The following is a 17,892-nucleotide window of genomic DNA, read 5'->3' as shown; positions in this document are numbered from 1 at the left end:
TAAGTTCATCGAAAAGTAAGAGACACTGAGATAATCAAAATAGTTAAAACAGGTATTTATAAAAATAAAAATGGCACAATTTAAATTCATCAAAAAAAAATATGAGGCATTGAGATATTCAAAATGGTTAAAACAGATGTATATAAAAATAAAAATGGAACAATTAAAATTCATCGAAAAATAAAAGACAATGAGATAATGAAAATAGTTAAAACAGATATTTATAAAGATAAAAATGGAACAATTTAAATTCATTGTAAAATAAGAGACAAATAGATAATCTAAATTGTTAAAACAGATATTTGTAAAAATAAAAATGGGACAATTTAAATTCATCAAAAAATATGAGACATTGAGATAATCAAAATAGTTAAAAGAGATGTATATAAAAATTAAGATGGAATAATTTAAGTTCATCGACAAATAAGAGACATTGAGATATTCGAAAAAATTAAAACAGATATTTATAAAAATAGAAATGGAACAATTTAAATTCAACGAAAAATAAGAGACATTGAGATGATTGAAAAAATTAAAACAGGTATATATAAAAATAAGATTGGTATAATTTAAATTCATCGAAAAATAAGAGACATTGAGATAAACAAAATAATTAAAACAGATGTGTATAAAATTAAAAATGAAACAATTTAAATTCATCGAAAAATAAGAAAAATAAGTGACACAATAATCAAAATAGTTAAAACAGATATCACGATTTAAAATAATAATGCATAGGAAATGGTTGAAACAATTGTTATAATTATAGTTCATGCGACAGTTAAGAGAATTATAGAAGACTTTAGTTATTTGGAGAAGTAGAGTTTTTAAAATTAATAGTATAATAATTACCAAGGGATGTAAAAAAATTAATAAATATACCACATTTAAGAGAATTAGCAAAATTAAAATTATTAAGAAAAGTGAAAAAAGTGCAAGAATAAAAACAATCACTAGGATAGACGGAATCAAGTGGTTTGAAATTATGAAATTAATTAGAATAGTTGTCTCCAATTTTTGAATAGCATTATTAAGAGAAGTTAAGTGAGGAAATTGATTTAAGTAAGATAATTTTATTTGATGATATGATAGGATTAGGATTATCATGGAAATATAAGGAGTTAATTTAGTTGAAATTATTTTATAATTTAAAACAATTGAATGTATCACATGTATCATACGACATAAAGTAATTGAGAAATTAAAAATATTTAAATAAATTAAGTTTGGTATAATTATAAAAAATAATTATAAAATTAGCACAGAGGAAATAAATGGATGAATTGGAATAATTGTAGAATAGAATATAGAATAGAACATAGAATATATATAGAAAAGAATATTTGAGTGATTTAAAATGATCAGATAAAGGGGAATTATGGAGCAAGTTACGATAAATATTTGAAGCAAGTTGATAAGTTTAGTAAGATTATTAATAATTATAGATAGATTTGTGATGTGAGCAAAGTTGACTGAGAAAAGAAAATAAATAAAAATTATTGAATTATTACAGATAAGCAGATTAGTTAATGGATTTTTTTTGTTGACTTCCAGTCACATTTTTTTAATGTCCGATTCATACGAGATTCTAAGTGTTTTAGAGTCCTCAGACTTACGAACATACACCTGACCATTTTTTGTCCATGTGAATTTATAGTTTTTTATTTTCGCCTGTTGTTTTGTTTGAGCCAGGAGGAATTTTTTTCTTGAAGTTAGGTGGTCGGATATATAGATGGGTGTACTGTGACCCATCTGAGTATGTGGTAGTCCTATGGATGAAGCAGTAATTCGGCCTTTGGTTTTAATGTGTTCTTTTAGTTTAGCCAGGAATAAATCTCGCATTAGTTTAGAGCTGAGGGTGATAATTATATCTCTTGGTTTTGAACGAGAATCATCGGAGCGGTTTCTGCCTCCCACCCGCACCACAGAGGTCGCGTCTTCGGGCTGTACTACCGATTTTATGACGTTTGTGGATAGGTTGTGAAATATAGTAACTAGATTTTCATGTGGATTTTCCGGGAAGTTGCGCAATTCTAGGTTGTTCGACTGAGACTCGTATTCCTGATTATCAATTTTATTCTCCAGGTACTCCACTGTTTTTTTGAGGTCTTGTTGTTCTTTTTTGAATGTTTCGAATTCAGTTTCAATTTTTTGGTTTTGGATTATGGTTAGATCGATTTTTTTTATTAGGTCATCGTATTGTTTGCTGATGAAATCAATACTTTTTTGCGTTTCTCCCTTGAATAATTCGATTTGTGTTAAGATTTCTTTTTTAATGTTATCCATTTTTTTATCGATGTGTTGGGTTAATTTTTCAATTTTTATTTCATCGAGTTCAAGCGCACTTTTACCTCTAGTTGTCATTGTTATATTAGGTAATGTGAAGTTGATTTAAATTTTAAGTGATTTATTTATTGGAATAGGTTATTTATAATTTTTATTTTGAATAATTTATGCTTTTGTTGATTTATTTATTAACTTGTAGTGACATCTGTGGCCAAGACTTTGCAGTAGTGCTTTTGATTATAAATAAAATAAAAATAAAAATTCTGTTTAATTGGTTGGGTTTCGAACGTCCGCCCTCCCCGTCGATATTAATTTCAACTGGTGTGACCGATTTATCCACAGGACTACTCCCGAGTTAAGAGTTAGTGACAGTATAGTTCTTTATATATTATAAATCGCCTTTGGAAGATGACAATGCTATTTTAGATTTTTAGTTTTCACTGTTCAACTGTTTTTCATAAACAATTCACTATTGTTTTTTGTTTGTTTTATATGATATTCACTTTCACTGTATTCTTCACATCCACTAATTTCTTTGACTAATCGAGGTTACGACAGTTTATTAGTATAACTTTAGTGTTGGGAATAAAAACAAAGATTTTAAATTATTAAACTAAACAACTGAGTCTAAAAACATCAATTTCAAACTGAAATAACACTTCCACAGAATAAATCGTGGACGATTAATCCAATAGTATCACTTTTCACTTGTTAATTTGCGTTTTTTGTTGTTTTTTTAGATATTTTAAACAGGAGTTTTGACAGATTACGTCGTGATTGTTATTGTTGTAGAATTGTTGCATGTAATTTTAACCGTAATGAACCATATGACACTGCTACATGTGCGAAGAAATGACACGCTTTTGATGTCCCGCTTTAGCTCGCTATGCGGGAACATGAGAAATCCACAAGTCCGCAGTTGTATTTTGATTTAGACCATCGATACCTACGACCGCATAGCTGTGTGTGTGCTGCCACCAGCCGCCAGCCAGTCGGTTGTTTTTTTTAGCATCTGCCGATGGTGTTTTTCATATTTTCAGCAATTAAATTACAATTATTTTCACTTTTGATATAAAATATAATAAACAAAAGCGATTAGCCATGATATTCATATTTTTCCGATATTAAATCGCTTATTTTGAGATAGTATTGACTACACAGCACCGGAACGCGTGGAATTTTAGCACAGTAAGGGAAAGGTTAAGCGTGATGACGCATGCAAATTCGTTATTGTTAAAACCAGTCTTGTGTTCCGAACACAATTATAATATTCGAGTTGTGGACTCATTTGCTGACCTCTTCTGAGAATTTCAGAGGAAATAATTACGAGACTAGTTTTACAGTTTTGGCTACAGACTATATTCTTTAAAATTCGAATGAAAACCATTCGCGTGTTCCTAGTGCATTGTTCATTTAAGCTGATGGACTCAAATGCAGTTTAACTCTTAAGTTAAAACCAGTCTAATGTTCCGAATGCAATACAATATTCAGATTGTAGACTCATACACACGATTTCCGGAAACTCGTAGGACAACCTAGTAACTGTGAAATCTAAATCACATGGAGAAAACAAATAAAAAATATCTACCTAAACATTTCGACAAAAATTTTTTCTTTACTTTTTTTGCAACAAACAAACAAACGTTTGGAGCCGGTGAAAACAGACGTTTGGAGCCGGTATATGCTTCGAAGCATTAAAAAAACATTGAGGCGATGCACTACGTCGCGTAATATTTTAAATTGAGCTGCTATCAATAAAAACCCTCAGGTAGATGGCGATAAGGTTTAAATTTCCGCTTAACACCATCCGCCTGTTTTGATTTATGTAAGAAAAAAACATGGCCAAAAAGTGCATTTTATTTTATTTTGTGGATGTTCAGGCATAAATATTTATTTTTTTTCGACCATTTTATAAATAACTTAATTTTCCACATTATACAATAAAATGATAACCGAAAATGGGTTCGTAATTAGGAGATTTTGAACTTTAAAGCAGTTTTCTAGGACTTTTCTCTTTTTTTTTCTGGGCATATAAATAGACTTATCTAAAAAATACTCGATTATTTCAAAGGCCAAGATGTATTCTACTCGCAGTATTTAATTAAAGCATCTGAAACATTTCTAGGCGACCAAATTTTCAAACCAAAAACACATGATTTTACATTACCACGTATGGCATCGCCTTAATCAGCTGATATACCACCTAAAAACCGTTTGACAAAAAAAAAATTGACCCAATAAATTCCAACTATGGACACGAATACTCAAAAACAAAAGGGTTTCACGATACCATCTAGTATATTTCAAATTGATTCTACCTACTTCATTATTCATTCCCTGTAAGCTCTATGAATTTTTAATTAATTTTAATTTTATGTATCCCCCTATGTTGCAAGCTGGCGACATTCCTGTAATTAGAAATGATAGTGTGGTAGCCTGGAGGCCAAATTAACCTCTATTATGATATTACCATGGACAGGCGACCCTATATACTAACGACACCTGTCGGATAACTCTGTAACCTCTATGATCTATCAATACTAGAGCCATCTATGTCTCGTAGCTCGAACCATCATAATGTTCTTGATCAAAACCATAACCTTGAAAAAACAAAAAACGTTAGAATTTTTCTCAAAATTGCAATCTGTTTAATTTTTGCAGGGCGTATTTTTAATTCCTGAGGTACCAATATTGGTGCCTGAGCCTGCTCCAGAAATTCTGGTAGCTCCAGAATATCTGGCAGATTCCGAGTTCCCAGATCTGGAAGACACTGGAATTCCTCTGCCGGTAACTCCCCCGAAACCAGAAGTAACAGAACGAGAAATCACAGAGGAACAGAACGGTAAGTTGTAATCATAAATGATACCTTTAAATAGTATAAAATAAAGTCACTATCCGGGATTGTCTGTTTGTGCGCTTAGTTCTTCTAAACTACGCAACGGATTTTTATAGGGTTTTCACTGTCGTTTAGAGATTTTTTCCGAAAGGTTTATATATATAATACATGCATATTATATGTTTTAAAAATATATTTAAAACTAGATTTTACTGTCCAATTTCAACAATTTGTAAATAAAGGTCTGAAAATGAAAACATAAGAATTTAATACTCGAGCTACTTTTTCATATTATGCCATGTTTGCAAAAAAACGTTTTAAAAAAAATTTAATATATGAAAATCTTTATTTAAAATATGTGACAAACGGTGAAATCTCGGTGGATTTATTGGCTTTAAAACTCAGTAAGCAGTTAAATATGTTTCTATATTAATATTTTGAGAAAAGATTTCGATTAAATAATATAATGAATTTATATATTTGACACCAATAGAATCAACTTCAGAAGTTTGTGAACCTTATCAAAGATTTACAAATCTTACAGAACATTACTCCATAGTTTGGTCGCCCTTCTACAAAATTCATATTCATAATGTTGAAAGAATTCTAAGAAAATTTAGGCTTCGTAAGAAGCTACAAGCCAAAAATGTGTATATTCGTGGTATAACTTATATTGTAGGTAATAGGCATTCAAATCGCTTGACAAAAGGAGTCTAGAAACGTTCGATTTCAAGCATAAAACTGGTTTTTATTTATTTTGTAAATAATTTTATAAGAAAGCAAAAAAGTTAATCAAGTGAAACTGTCACAGATAATTTTAGCTATAATACTATATTTTTTAAAAGTTGTTTTTTTATGCGTTCATACACTTCTACTGAAAAAAAAAATTTTAGTAGTTTACATTTATATTTTTTATTGAGTAATGTATTTTTTTATTTGTATTCTACTCAAGCGAAACGATAAAAAAACCTTCAATTTATCTAAAGCATATTTTTTGGTATTCACAATGTACACCAATTCGTTATAAAGATTAATCAAAATAGTGATTCAGTATTAAGCTTCGCCTTTACATCCCTTAAGCACATCGACCTTATATAACCTAACCTAACTTTTTTATTAGAATTGTTACACTATAAATTCCTTTGTTGTGAACTCCTGCACTTAATAAATCTGCACGTACCTATTTGAACAATTATTAGAAACTAGACAAACGTTAATATTTTAAACATACCTATCTGACGTGTACCCAGCGTTGCAAGGGGACTTAGAATTGGTTTGTGGTAAAGTTTTGAGGCCTTTTTAAGGTACATAATTCCGTAGTTTTTTTTTTATTATTTTGATATATCTCATAAGGTTTAGCCAGCGTTAACAATGTAAGCGCCTGAAAAAATATTTTTTTACGACGAAGAACTAAGTGAACAAACAGACGCGGATAACGATTTTATTAAAGATCAAATATAAATCTCATTCCAGCTATAGTTTGCATCCCCCAATACAATGTTTGCACAGTCTTGATAGCAAATATTTAAACTTTATGGTTGTATTTGACAGTAATTTAGGACAAACTTAACGATGGACGTTTTGCTGGTTTTAATGTTTAATTTTGATACTGACACGACTATTTTTTAGGTGAAGCAGAAGAAGAAACAAAAGAAGAACAGATTGAGGAAGAAGAAAAGGAAGCTGTCGAAGAAGTGAAACCAGAAGAAGAATGGACAGATCTGGTTGTAGACGAGACCATTGGTAAGTTAATGTTAATTTTGAACACGAGAAATCTAAAATTGGCATGAATCGATTTAGTATAAGCTTTGCTTTGAATTGTTTGTAGACGAGAACCTTCCGGTGGAACAGCAGCTGGTGAAGGTTCAGAAGCAGTTGGAAGCGTTGAGCAGGCTGCCGGCCGCCATCCAGCAGACCCTCGACCTGGTCTCCAAACAACTGGGCAAGATGGTACCGAGGAATGGAGACACGCCCAAACCTGAGGAAAAACAGGTGAGAATATTGATAGGAGACGATCTGCATCGTCTCCCATGTCACTTATTCCTTTCACAGTAGCCCAAATCTTTTGATGAAATTCGTAGGGGTTGAATTGAATTATTCGTCACATTAGTCGAACTAGATCCTGTTAATTTAATTATTCGCCATATTTGTCGATCTAGATACTGTTAATTAAATTATTTATCATATTTGTCGAACTAGATCCTGTTAATTGAATTATTCGTCATGTTTGTCAAACTAGATCCTGGCAATTGAATTATTCGTCATGTTTGTCAAACTAGATCCTGTTAATTGAATTATTCGTCATGTTTGTCAAACTAGATCCTGGTAATTGAATTATTCATCATATTTGTCGAACTAGATCCTGTTAATTGAATTATTCGTCATATTTGTCGAACTAGATCCTGTTAATTGAATTATTCGTCATATTTATCGAAATAGATTCTGGTAAGAAAATTATTCGTCATATTTGTCGAACTAGATCCTGTTAATTGATTTATTCGTCATATTAGATCCTGGGTTCAATTCCTAGTTGAGACCGTTATCTTTTTATTTTCTGTGTCTTGTTCTGTTTCATGTTTCGTTAAATTTGTTGGTATTATCATCATTTTCAATGATATATTACATTGCCGGGTTTATCCTTAAAAAAAGTTGATCGAATAAAAATTGAATATTCTTTTAGACTTTTGAAAAAAGTCCACAGGTATCGCATATAAAAAAAAAATCGGATATGTTAATCCAAGACACTATCTAGGTTAAAAATCAATTCTTCAGTACTTTGTGATCATTCAAGAAGATTAGTTACAAGATAATATTGTTAATTCTGAATTTTAAATATGAGATCGACAAATATGACGTATAATAATTAAGTCCCAATGGTCGAGTGAATTCTCGTAACATATCTTACAGTATATCATAGATTCGAAAAAAATCATCAAAATTAATATTTTTTATTACGTTTCTTTTACAGAATGGCGAAACAACTGAAGAACAAACCAATGGCGATTGTGCTGAGGAGATAGAAGCAACGCAAGAAGGTAAGCGAAATACATATTATTAGCAGAGATGTGCTTTATTTCAAATAAATCCATTTCAAATGGAAATGCAAAATGCTTTTCTAAAAACCATTTTGCATTTTGCATTTTAAATGCTTTTCTCAATGCATTTTCCATTTTAAATGCTTTTTTGCAACATTTTTCCTACTATCTCCACTCATCTTTTTTTCATAAGCCCCAAATATCAGTCGGTCCTCAACCTCGCTATGAGAGATAATTTACATTTGTCAAGTTGCTCCCTGGTAGGAGCCCTGGCAATCAGAGGGGACTCCATCCAGGCAACCATGGCAGTGATGATTTTGTTACTTGATTGGCGCAGTCTGCGCCATAAGCTTCCCATGTGATGGCGGAGAAGCGCTCTGAAAGAGTGTACTCCTCCCTCCAGGAACATTTCCGTGGCGCTGCAGTATTTCGGTAGGCAGAATAGTTGGCGATATGCATTATTGTAAGCAACTTTTATCTTATGCCATTGGGATGAAGTGTAATCCACCCACAGCTCTGACGTATACAGCGAAGTGCAAAAGGCATTGAAAAGTATCTTTTTCACATTTGTACTGCAGAGATAAAAAACGCCTTGACAGCATACCTGCTCTAACGGATATCGCTCTTCTTTGCCTTTCCATATCCTCGATGTCTTTCAGGTCGTCTGTGATAATATGTCCCAGGTATTTGACGCTACGACTAACATCCATTTTCCTTCCATCTAGCCATACTGAAGGTGTTAGCATGTTTTCGTTTTTGCATTTGAAAACCATAACTATTGATTTGGATGTATTATATACAAGGTTATGATTTTTTGCAAAATCTTCACATATTTGGAGTAGTTTCATCAGTGCGCTAAGTGACGGTGCTAGAAGAACCATATCATGCTTTTCTCAATGCATTTTCCATTTTAAATGCTTTTTTGCAACATTCTTCCTACTATCTCCACTCATCTTTTTTTCATAAGCCCCAAATATCAGTCGGTCCTCAACCTCGCTATGAGAGATAATTTACATTTGTCAAGTTGCTCCCTGGTAGGAGCCCTGGCAATTGAGTGATACCATTACAAAAAATACTGATTCAAATACTGAACATGGGGCCATGACGCTGTAATATTAAATGTTAGATAGCAGTTTCTATGTTTTTACGTTGGCAACATTAGTCCCGCGCAAATTTTTTGTAGTTTCATAATCTGTAGTCGTGGTGTTTTTGGATTTACCATCATGTAATATGTTTGTTCTACATTTATATCCATTATTAAATGACAAAAATGTTTAAAAATTCCATAATTATTTTATTGTTTGACCTAAGAAACCATTTTGCATTTTCAATGCATTTTGAAAATATGTATTTTACATTTGAAATGCGTTTCTAAAAACCATTTTGCATTTTCAAATGGAATAATTTTGACCCATTTTGCATTTCAAATGGTTTTGGGTACCCATTTTGCACATCTCTGATTATTAGTAGATGCTTTCATCCATCCAGAGTATTCTTGGATATCATTTCAATCATGGACTTAAACAAATAAAACAAGGTGACTATGTATTAATTATATTTAAACTAGTTGACATGTACCCGGCGTTACTAGGGGTTAACCTTAGGAGATAGACATATACCACCGTGGACTTTTCTGTAGAACTTTTTAAGGTATACAATTCCGTAGTACATTATTTTGATGCATCTCATAAGGTTTAGCCAGCGTTAACAATGTAAGCGTCCGAAAATATTTTTTTACGACTTGATTAAAAAAGACTTTTCTTTGCTTTCTATAAATATAATATGCATGGATTATTTATATAAACCTTCCGGAAGAAATTCTCTAAGTGATAGTGAAAATTTGTTGCGTAGTCTAGAAGAACTAAGCGCACAAACAGAGAGACAAAAATAGCTACTTTATTTTATACTATTTAGAGATTAAATATTTTTTTCACTTTTTTTTCATAAAAAAAAACTAACTAACCATCACGCCGTTTCCCCGCAGGGGTAGGCAGAGAGGACGGACCGCCAAACAACTCGGTCTTGGCACACACTCCTTGCCTCATTCACATGCATACATCGTCTCATACATACTAACTAGCCATCACGCCGTTTCCCCGCAGGGGTAGGCAGAGAGGACGGACCGCCAAACAACTCGGTCTTGGCACACACTCCTTGCCTCATTCACATTCATACATCGTCTCATACATACTCTTCTATTATTCTGACTCTTGACATGGCCCGACTCGAGTATCTGATTCACTTGATCGTGCCATGTCTTCCTCGGGCGTCCCCGACTTATGCTACCATTCACATTTGCATCATATATCCTCCTTACAGTCCTATCTTCGCTCATTCGCTCTACATGCCCAAACCATCTAAGCGTCCCTTTCTTAATCTTACTCATTACGCTTACATCAGCCTTGCACTCTTTGCGGATCTCCACATTCCTCACACGATCAAACATGGTTTTACCACACATGCGCCTCAGGGATCTCAATTCAACAGCATTCAATCTACTTTCATCCTTTCTTTGCCAGTTCCATGCCTCACTTCCATACATCAGGGTAGGTACCAGCACACCATTGTGGACTGCTAACTTCGCTTCTTTGGACAATTTTTTGTTAGCGCCAACGGCGTTCAGTCCTCCATTAACGGAATTACCTGCATTTACCCTTCTTTCAATATCTCTGTCAGCCTTCCTATCTCTCTAGAACATACTTCCTAAATACACAAACTCATCCACCTGCTCCAAGTATTCTTCATTCACAATTATATTGCACACTGTTTTCGTACTCTCTCTTTCAAACACCATTACTTTAGACTTACTTACATTCATCATTAACTCATTCTTCATGCATACTTCGTTCATCCTAGACACGAGAGACTGTAGATCTTCTATACTATTAGCAATCAGCACCGCATCATTTTTTTTCATGCAAATAAAAATTGTACAATCAATAGATTTTTTTGGTATTATTTTAACTTTTTTTGGTATAACTGAGGATTGAACCTTCTTCCCCGAGGAATGGCTCTTAACCGCTGTGAACTTATATTAATTGCAAGAATATTATCAAATTTGAGAGAAATGCGTATATGTTGACGTGTGTACGCGTGATTGCCACTAAGTTTTAAATTAAATACAATTTGATTCAATTTCACAAAAGTGCGTGTGTGAGCGCTTGTGTATGCACGAGTATCACCAAAAAATTATAACATGTACTGTCACCAATAACGAGTGTATCTGCCGAGTTTCAGCTCGATCGGATGTCTGGAAGTGGGTTAATTTTCACTTCCAACATTCCATTTCATTCATACATTCTTTCAAGAAAAAAAATCGTAATTTAAAGAAATATATTTGAAAAGCTGAGAGAGAACAAAATCAATTTAAAATTTCCTTTCGAATAAGTAGGTTATTTTTTGTAAAAATGGTGGAATTGTCGAAATCACGAATTTGATGGGACAGTCATTTATATCCAGGGATAGTAAGTAATCTCCCTTGGATTGACTAGCAATGTGCCAATACTCTTCGGGAATGTAATTTATGAGGGTAACAATAGGGTTTTACCAGGAAAACCTTATTGTTGATTTATTTGAATTTGATAATTGATTTTATAACTTACAGATTGGGGTCTACGTCGTTATAATTGTAGCGTTTATACACTGTATTTGCAGTGATAAAAACCCTGTTAGTGAATTGCAGGACATGAAAAACATATCGATCTTTTTATCAGCTGCACGTGTGGCTCTCTCCACGGGTGAGTTCATGAACAAATTGGTGCGGCTCACTCTATAATATTGGAGATTATGGCGACGTCCGCTATCAGTTTGGGAGGCGTGTATTTGGGTACCGCCGCCCCGGAGTTTATTTTTTGTATAACCACTGCTAAAATGTCTAAACAGTACAGTTTTATACAGGGTGGGACAAAAGTAATCACCCGATGTTCTTTTGCTGTATTTTTTTTAATAATGAACTTTGGTACTGCTTGTTATTTCGCGTTCTTGCGGAGTAAACCGATTTATGTCTTGTTGATTTGTATTCTGCATTTGTTTACTTCACAAATGTCAAAACCGAATTGACTTTTGGCGTTATTTGCAAAAGTTATAGAATTTTCTAATAGGGTGATTATTTTTGCCCCACCCTGTACTTCGATAGAGGCACATTAAAAACATCAGGTAATATAGCATAAAAATTACCAATGGTGTGTAATATATTTTTAACAGAATTGAAGAGTGAAACTGTAGTATATTTGTCACAATAATACGTGCTAGGGAACCTTGAATTATGTACGTAGATGTATTTTCATGTTGCAATCAATTTTTTCTAGAATCAGCAGAATGCAACGGAGACACCAAGGAAAATGGTGAAGTCAACGCATCTGATCATGATACCGCTGAGGATAACGTAGCCGAGAGGATCACGAGCGCAGATGACGCTAAGGGCGAAGGGAAAGCCAGAACAAACGGTGTAGAAGGACCACTCAATGAACAAGAGACTATCAGCAAAATGAAACAGGTGATTCAAAATATTGTTCCAATTATTTTAAAAAACAAATCCAGCAATAATAACATCAATAATGTTGTATTTTTCTATCTTACAACTCTAGCTCACTGAAAAGTTACGGACTGCCACTGGAAATCACTGTGTGATAATCTATTGTTCCAATGCATCAAGGCATTTTATTCTAGGACCTGATGGACGAGATATCCTACAGAAAGTAAAGGGGAAACGTAGGGGTAGCGTAGGGAAACTAAAAGGTAATAATCTATGAAAGAAGACATTTTATTCTAGGACCTGATGTGCATGTTATCTTACAGAAAGTAAAGGGAAAACGTAGGGATAGCGTAGGGAAACTAAAAGGTAATAATCTATGAATAAATACATTTTATTCTAGGACCTGATGGGCAAGTTATCTTACAGAAAGTAAAGGGGAAACGTAGGGATAGCGTAGGGAAACTAAAAGGTAATAATCTATGAATGAAGACATTTTATTCTAGGAACTGATGGACAAGTTATCCTACAGAAAGCAAAGGGGAAACATAGAGAGAATCTTAATCTATGAATTAATGCATTTTATTCTAGGAACTGATGGACAAGTAATCCTACAGAAATTAAAGGGGAAACGTAGGGATAGCGTAGGGAAACTAAAAGGTAATAATCTATAAATTAATGCATTTTATTCTAGGAACTGATGGACAAGTTATCCTACAGAAAGTAAAGGGGAAACGTAGAGATAGCGTAGGGAAACTAAAAGGATAATAATCTATGAATGAAGACATTTTATTCTAGGAACTGATGGACAAGTTATCCTACAGAAAGTAAAGGGGAAACGTTGAAATAGTGTAGAGAAACTATGGGGTTATAATCTATGAATTAATGCATTTTATTCTAGGACCTGATGAAAGAGCCACCCTCTAGAAATTGAAGTGAAAACGAAGGGATAGCATAGAGAAACTGTAGAGCCATCTAAGGTGTTCTAATGAATCTATGCATTTCATTCTAGGACCTGATGGACGAACAATCCTTTAGAAACTGAAAGGGAGACAAAGGAACAGCGTAAGGAAACTATAGATAAATCTAAGGTTCCAATTAATTTATGCATTTTATTCTAGGACCTGATGGACGAACAATTTTTTAGAAACTGAAAGGGAAACGAAGGGATAGCATAGGGAAACTGTAGAGCAATCTAAGGTGTTCTAATGAATCTATGAATTTCATTCTAGGACCTGATGGACGAACTATCCTTTAGAAACTGAAAGGGAGACGAAGGGACAGCGTAGGGAAACTGTAAAGAAATCTGAGGTTCCAATGAATCTGTGCATTTTATTCTAGGACCTGATGGACGAACTATCCTTTAGAAATTGAAGGGAAAACTAAGGGATAACATAGGGAAACTGTAGAGAAATATTAGGTTCCAATGAATCTATGCATTTTATTCTAGGACCTGATGGACGAACTATCCTCCGAGCATACCGCGCGAAAGGAGAAGCAAGCCCGCCCACTCGTCCTGTCGTCCTGTGGACGACGCACGCCCGGCCCGAAGCCCGTGTTCGGCCCCCTGACGCCAGCCACGCGCCCCCTCGTCCTGCCAGGAGGCCGCAAGTGGAAAGGACCCAAGGACGCCTTCACAGATAGCTTTATAGCCGAGACTCTGAGCTCGCAGGCTTCTGTTATAACGGGGACTACGCTTGGGTATATATTACACACAACACCACTTTATCAATATCCTTCATCTTTTGCTGACATTCATTATTCAACTTGTGATTGGTAATCGTAATTATTAATAACCAAGAGGTCTAACACCCACGCTCTATAAAACCCTTTGCCAGTTAGTGATATTTGCGAGCACGGTCAGAATATGATTACAGTCAGTGGTGTAAGACCACCATTCAGAATTGAAACGTTGCTTGAAATGGCTTTAGCCGTGTTTGGTGACCAGATCTGAATAGCCAGGTACTTCCCCATCTTCCTCTTTCCCATCTCCTTCCCCGCTCCAATACCTTTAGCCCCACAACATACCCCAATTGGGGATGCCATAGTCTCACTGGCTCCAGACGGGAGCAGTTGGGACTCTTGTGCGGTATTACTGTAAAAAAAAAAAAAAAAAAAGTCGGTGGACAAAAGTATATCTTTAGAATGGTCATATCAGATATTGTCAGATTATTAACATTTTTCAGAATGGTCATATCAGATATTGTCAGATTATTAACATCTTTCAGAATGGTCATATCAGATATTGCCAGATTATTAACATCTTTAGAATAATCATATCAGATATTGTGTCAGATTATTAACATCTCTTAGAATGGTCATATCAGATATTTTCAGATTTGATTATTAACGTCCTTCAGAATGGTCAAATCAGATTTTGTCAAATTATTACGTTTTTCAGAATGGTCATATCAAATATTCCAGATTATTAACATCTTTCAGAATGGTCATATCAGATATTGTCGGGTTATTAACATATTTCAGAATGGAAATATCAGATATTATCAGATAATTAACATCTCTTAGAATGGTCATATCAGATATTGTCAGATCTGATTATTAACGTCTTTCAGAATGGTCATATCAGATATTGTCAGAATATTAACGTCTTTCAGAATGGTAATATCAAATATTCCAGATTATTAACATCTTTCAGAATGGTCATATCAGATATTGTCGGATTATTAACATATTTTAGAACGGAAATATCAGATAATTTACATCTCTTAGAATGGTCATATCAGATATTGTCAGATTATTAACACCTCTCAGAATGGACATATCAGATGATGTCAGATTATTAACATCTTTCAGAATTGTCATTCCTCAACATCAAATAATTTTTCTTGTTTTCAGATATAAAAGAGTTCATGTAAAAGGGTTTTTCAATAAGTTTCGACTACATCATCTGTATTATAATATCATTCTATGTATTGTATTTCTTGGCCATGTCATTTCATATGTGTTTTACATTTATCATTATTTTTTCAGTCAATTCGAAAGTGTCCACCTTCCGTACGACGACAGGTACATTTTTCATATTCATTTTCATTATTTTCACATGGACAAAAACCATCCATTAAAAAGAATTGTTGGTTTTTCCCCCAATAAGGTTTATAAAGCGGAGTTTTCCACTGTTTTTGTCCAAAATTTACCACATTTTCCACTGATAAGGTTGAGAATAGAATGTCTACCACCGTCCACCGATGAGAAAAACAACCCCTTTCCCTGATGGATCAGTCACAATCAATTTGAATGTGCACGAATGTAACCTCAAATTTTTCTCAAAAACGACAAATGCAACGGTATGATTAAATGATACCTACAACTTTAATTAACTAATATTTTAAAATGACTTCCAGGGTAAACTTCATGAAATACAAGAAGCCACCCGTGGTGCTGGACAAAATCAAGGAATCTTCCACCTACAAACTGGTCCACGAAATGGACGACAGTCCGCCATTGGCCATCGAAACTAGACCTTCCCGGGTCTTGTCGGAGACAGAATATAGAGAGGTAAATGTATTGAACGAACGTGATTAGTATCCGCGGATATGTGAAGGGTTTTATAAAAATAGCTCACTGACCAATTTTTATCGCATGGATGCGCGTTCTCCACCCAAATATGAAAAGAATATTAGAAATCGAAACGATTATCTGATCTCCTTCAACAGAATTAATCTTCTCAGGCGCGAATCAAGTTAGTAAGCCTCTTAGAAACTGGGCGTACTGTACAGAGTCCCCAGAAAGTTTAATAGTACACAACTGATGACCCTGTACAAATCGAAAGTTTTCCCCATTGTTGAATTGAGTTCTGTTGAATTCGACAGCCACCTCTGGTATGGGGCACCAAAACCCTTGACTGTGTTCGAATACGAACAGTTCGTTTGATTGATTCTCCTATCTTAACAAACGGATTTCAATCTTTATAGCAGAGGGATCAGGTGGGAATGCTGACCTTGTTCTATTGGTATTTCAATGGAAAACGCCACGAAGAACAAGCGTCATCTTCTTTTTTGGAGCCTACTGAGGTTTGTTAAGGTTGAGACAATAATTGATCTTATTCTAAGTTTGTTTGGAAAACTGCTAAGAATTTCCGATTTCTTTGCCCCTTTGATGTAGCTCTCGTAATAGATGACTTTGGTATAGTAGAAAGGTTGCGAGAGTAACGTAAGAAGTTGAAGGCATGGTCGCTTTGGCTGATGACGTATCGTGCAAGAGTGCGCGCGTACTCTTGCACAGTTTGACCCTGCGCACTCATGCACAGCAGGCGAACATTCCGTCAAAAACACACTACTAACGCCATCTTGCGCAATCTGTCAGAATTTTCTCGTGTGACTGCTAATTAAGTGGATTTGTTTTAGAAATAATAACACAAGAACACTCAATGGCATTCAACCTCGACGTGAGAAAGTTTCCAAAACAGATAAATATTATAAGTAACAAGCGTTTAATGCGTACTCTTGCACACTGCGCTCTCTTGTCATCCCACCTTAAAATAATAAACATCCGTAATGAAAGTAGATACTTACAGCAAATCATTTTAAAGAGCGCACGTTTTAATGTATTTGTGCACACCGATATTGGTGCAAAGTGGTTCAATATAATTCTGAAGTTCTTTCTTCCGCAGTTCAGACGTTTCAATTTTAGTTGATCAACTCGACACTCAAAAGCATATTGACAAGTGTGAACCTTCTTTCAACAAAGTTGCTCAAGTTTTTTGCCATTCAATAAAAGTTGATCAACTAAAATTGAAACGTCTGAACCCCGTATTACCCGCAGTAGTCCTATGATACAGTACACCGATTTATACACAAGCAATAATCTCTTTTAAGGCCCCGTAGTAAGCGTTCAAAGATGGTTTGAAAGAGAGATATATAAATACAAATGTTAGAGGGAGCGCGCTAATATTAAAAAACAATAATAATTAAGCAGAAATTGTGAAGACTCGTTTGAAATAGAGCAAAAATCTAACATATTAAATAACAGAACAAAACGCGTTTTTAAGAATTTTCGGAGCTTACTTTGCGATGTTTTTCTATCAATGGAATTGCATATATTTAACGTTTCGGCAAAACAAATGTATAGTTATTATCTTCAAAAATAACATGTATTTTTTTCGGGACCTAAAAAATTAAACAGTCAACGAGAAACTTGTTATAAATCAGTAGAAATTGGGTAAGCAGGGCTTAAAATTATTCTATCTTAGAAATGATTGAATTAAAACGACGGCCATCTTGTCTGTGTGTCTGGACCTTGGGTTT

The 17,892-nt window shown here is 34.2% G+C and overlaps 1 protein-coding gene across 1 annotated transcript in view; it reads left to right on the top strand.

Moving 5' to 3' along the window:
• Window positions 1-17,892, top strand: part of LOC149416081 (uncharacterized) — a 66,008-nt gene that overhangs the window by 47,855 nt on the left and 261 nt on the right. Inside the window, exons 8-15 of the mRNA XM_089641871.1 lie at window positions 4,948-5,128; window positions 6,752-6,865; window positions 6,951-7,114; window positions 8,091-8,157; window positions 12,465-12,652; window positions 14,079-14,329; window positions 15,620-15,655; window positions 15,991-16,144. Coding sequence (XP_089497997.1) covers window positions 4,948-5,128; window positions 6,752-6,865; window positions 6,951-7,114; window positions 8,091-8,157; window positions 12,465-12,652; window positions 14,079-14,329; window positions 15,620-15,655; window positions 15,991-16,144 — 1,155 coding nt within the window. The remainder of the gene's footprint in view (window positions 1-4,947; window positions 5,129-6,751; window positions 6,866-6,950; window positions 7,115-8,090; window positions 8,158-12,464; window positions 12,653-14,078; window positions 14,330-15,619; window positions 15,656-15,990; window positions 16,145-17,892) is intronic.

This window comes from Hesperophylax consimilis, chromosome 17 (assembly GCF_061612785.1).
Source record: "Hesperophylax consimilis isolate HC1 chromosome 17, BYU_Hcon_1.0, whole genome shotgun sequence".
Lineage (NCBI taxonomy): Eukaryota > Metazoa > Arthropoda > Insecta > Trichoptera > Limnephilidae > Hesperophylax > Hesperophylax consimilis.
This window is presented reverse-complemented; position numbering and strand designations above follow the sequence as displayed.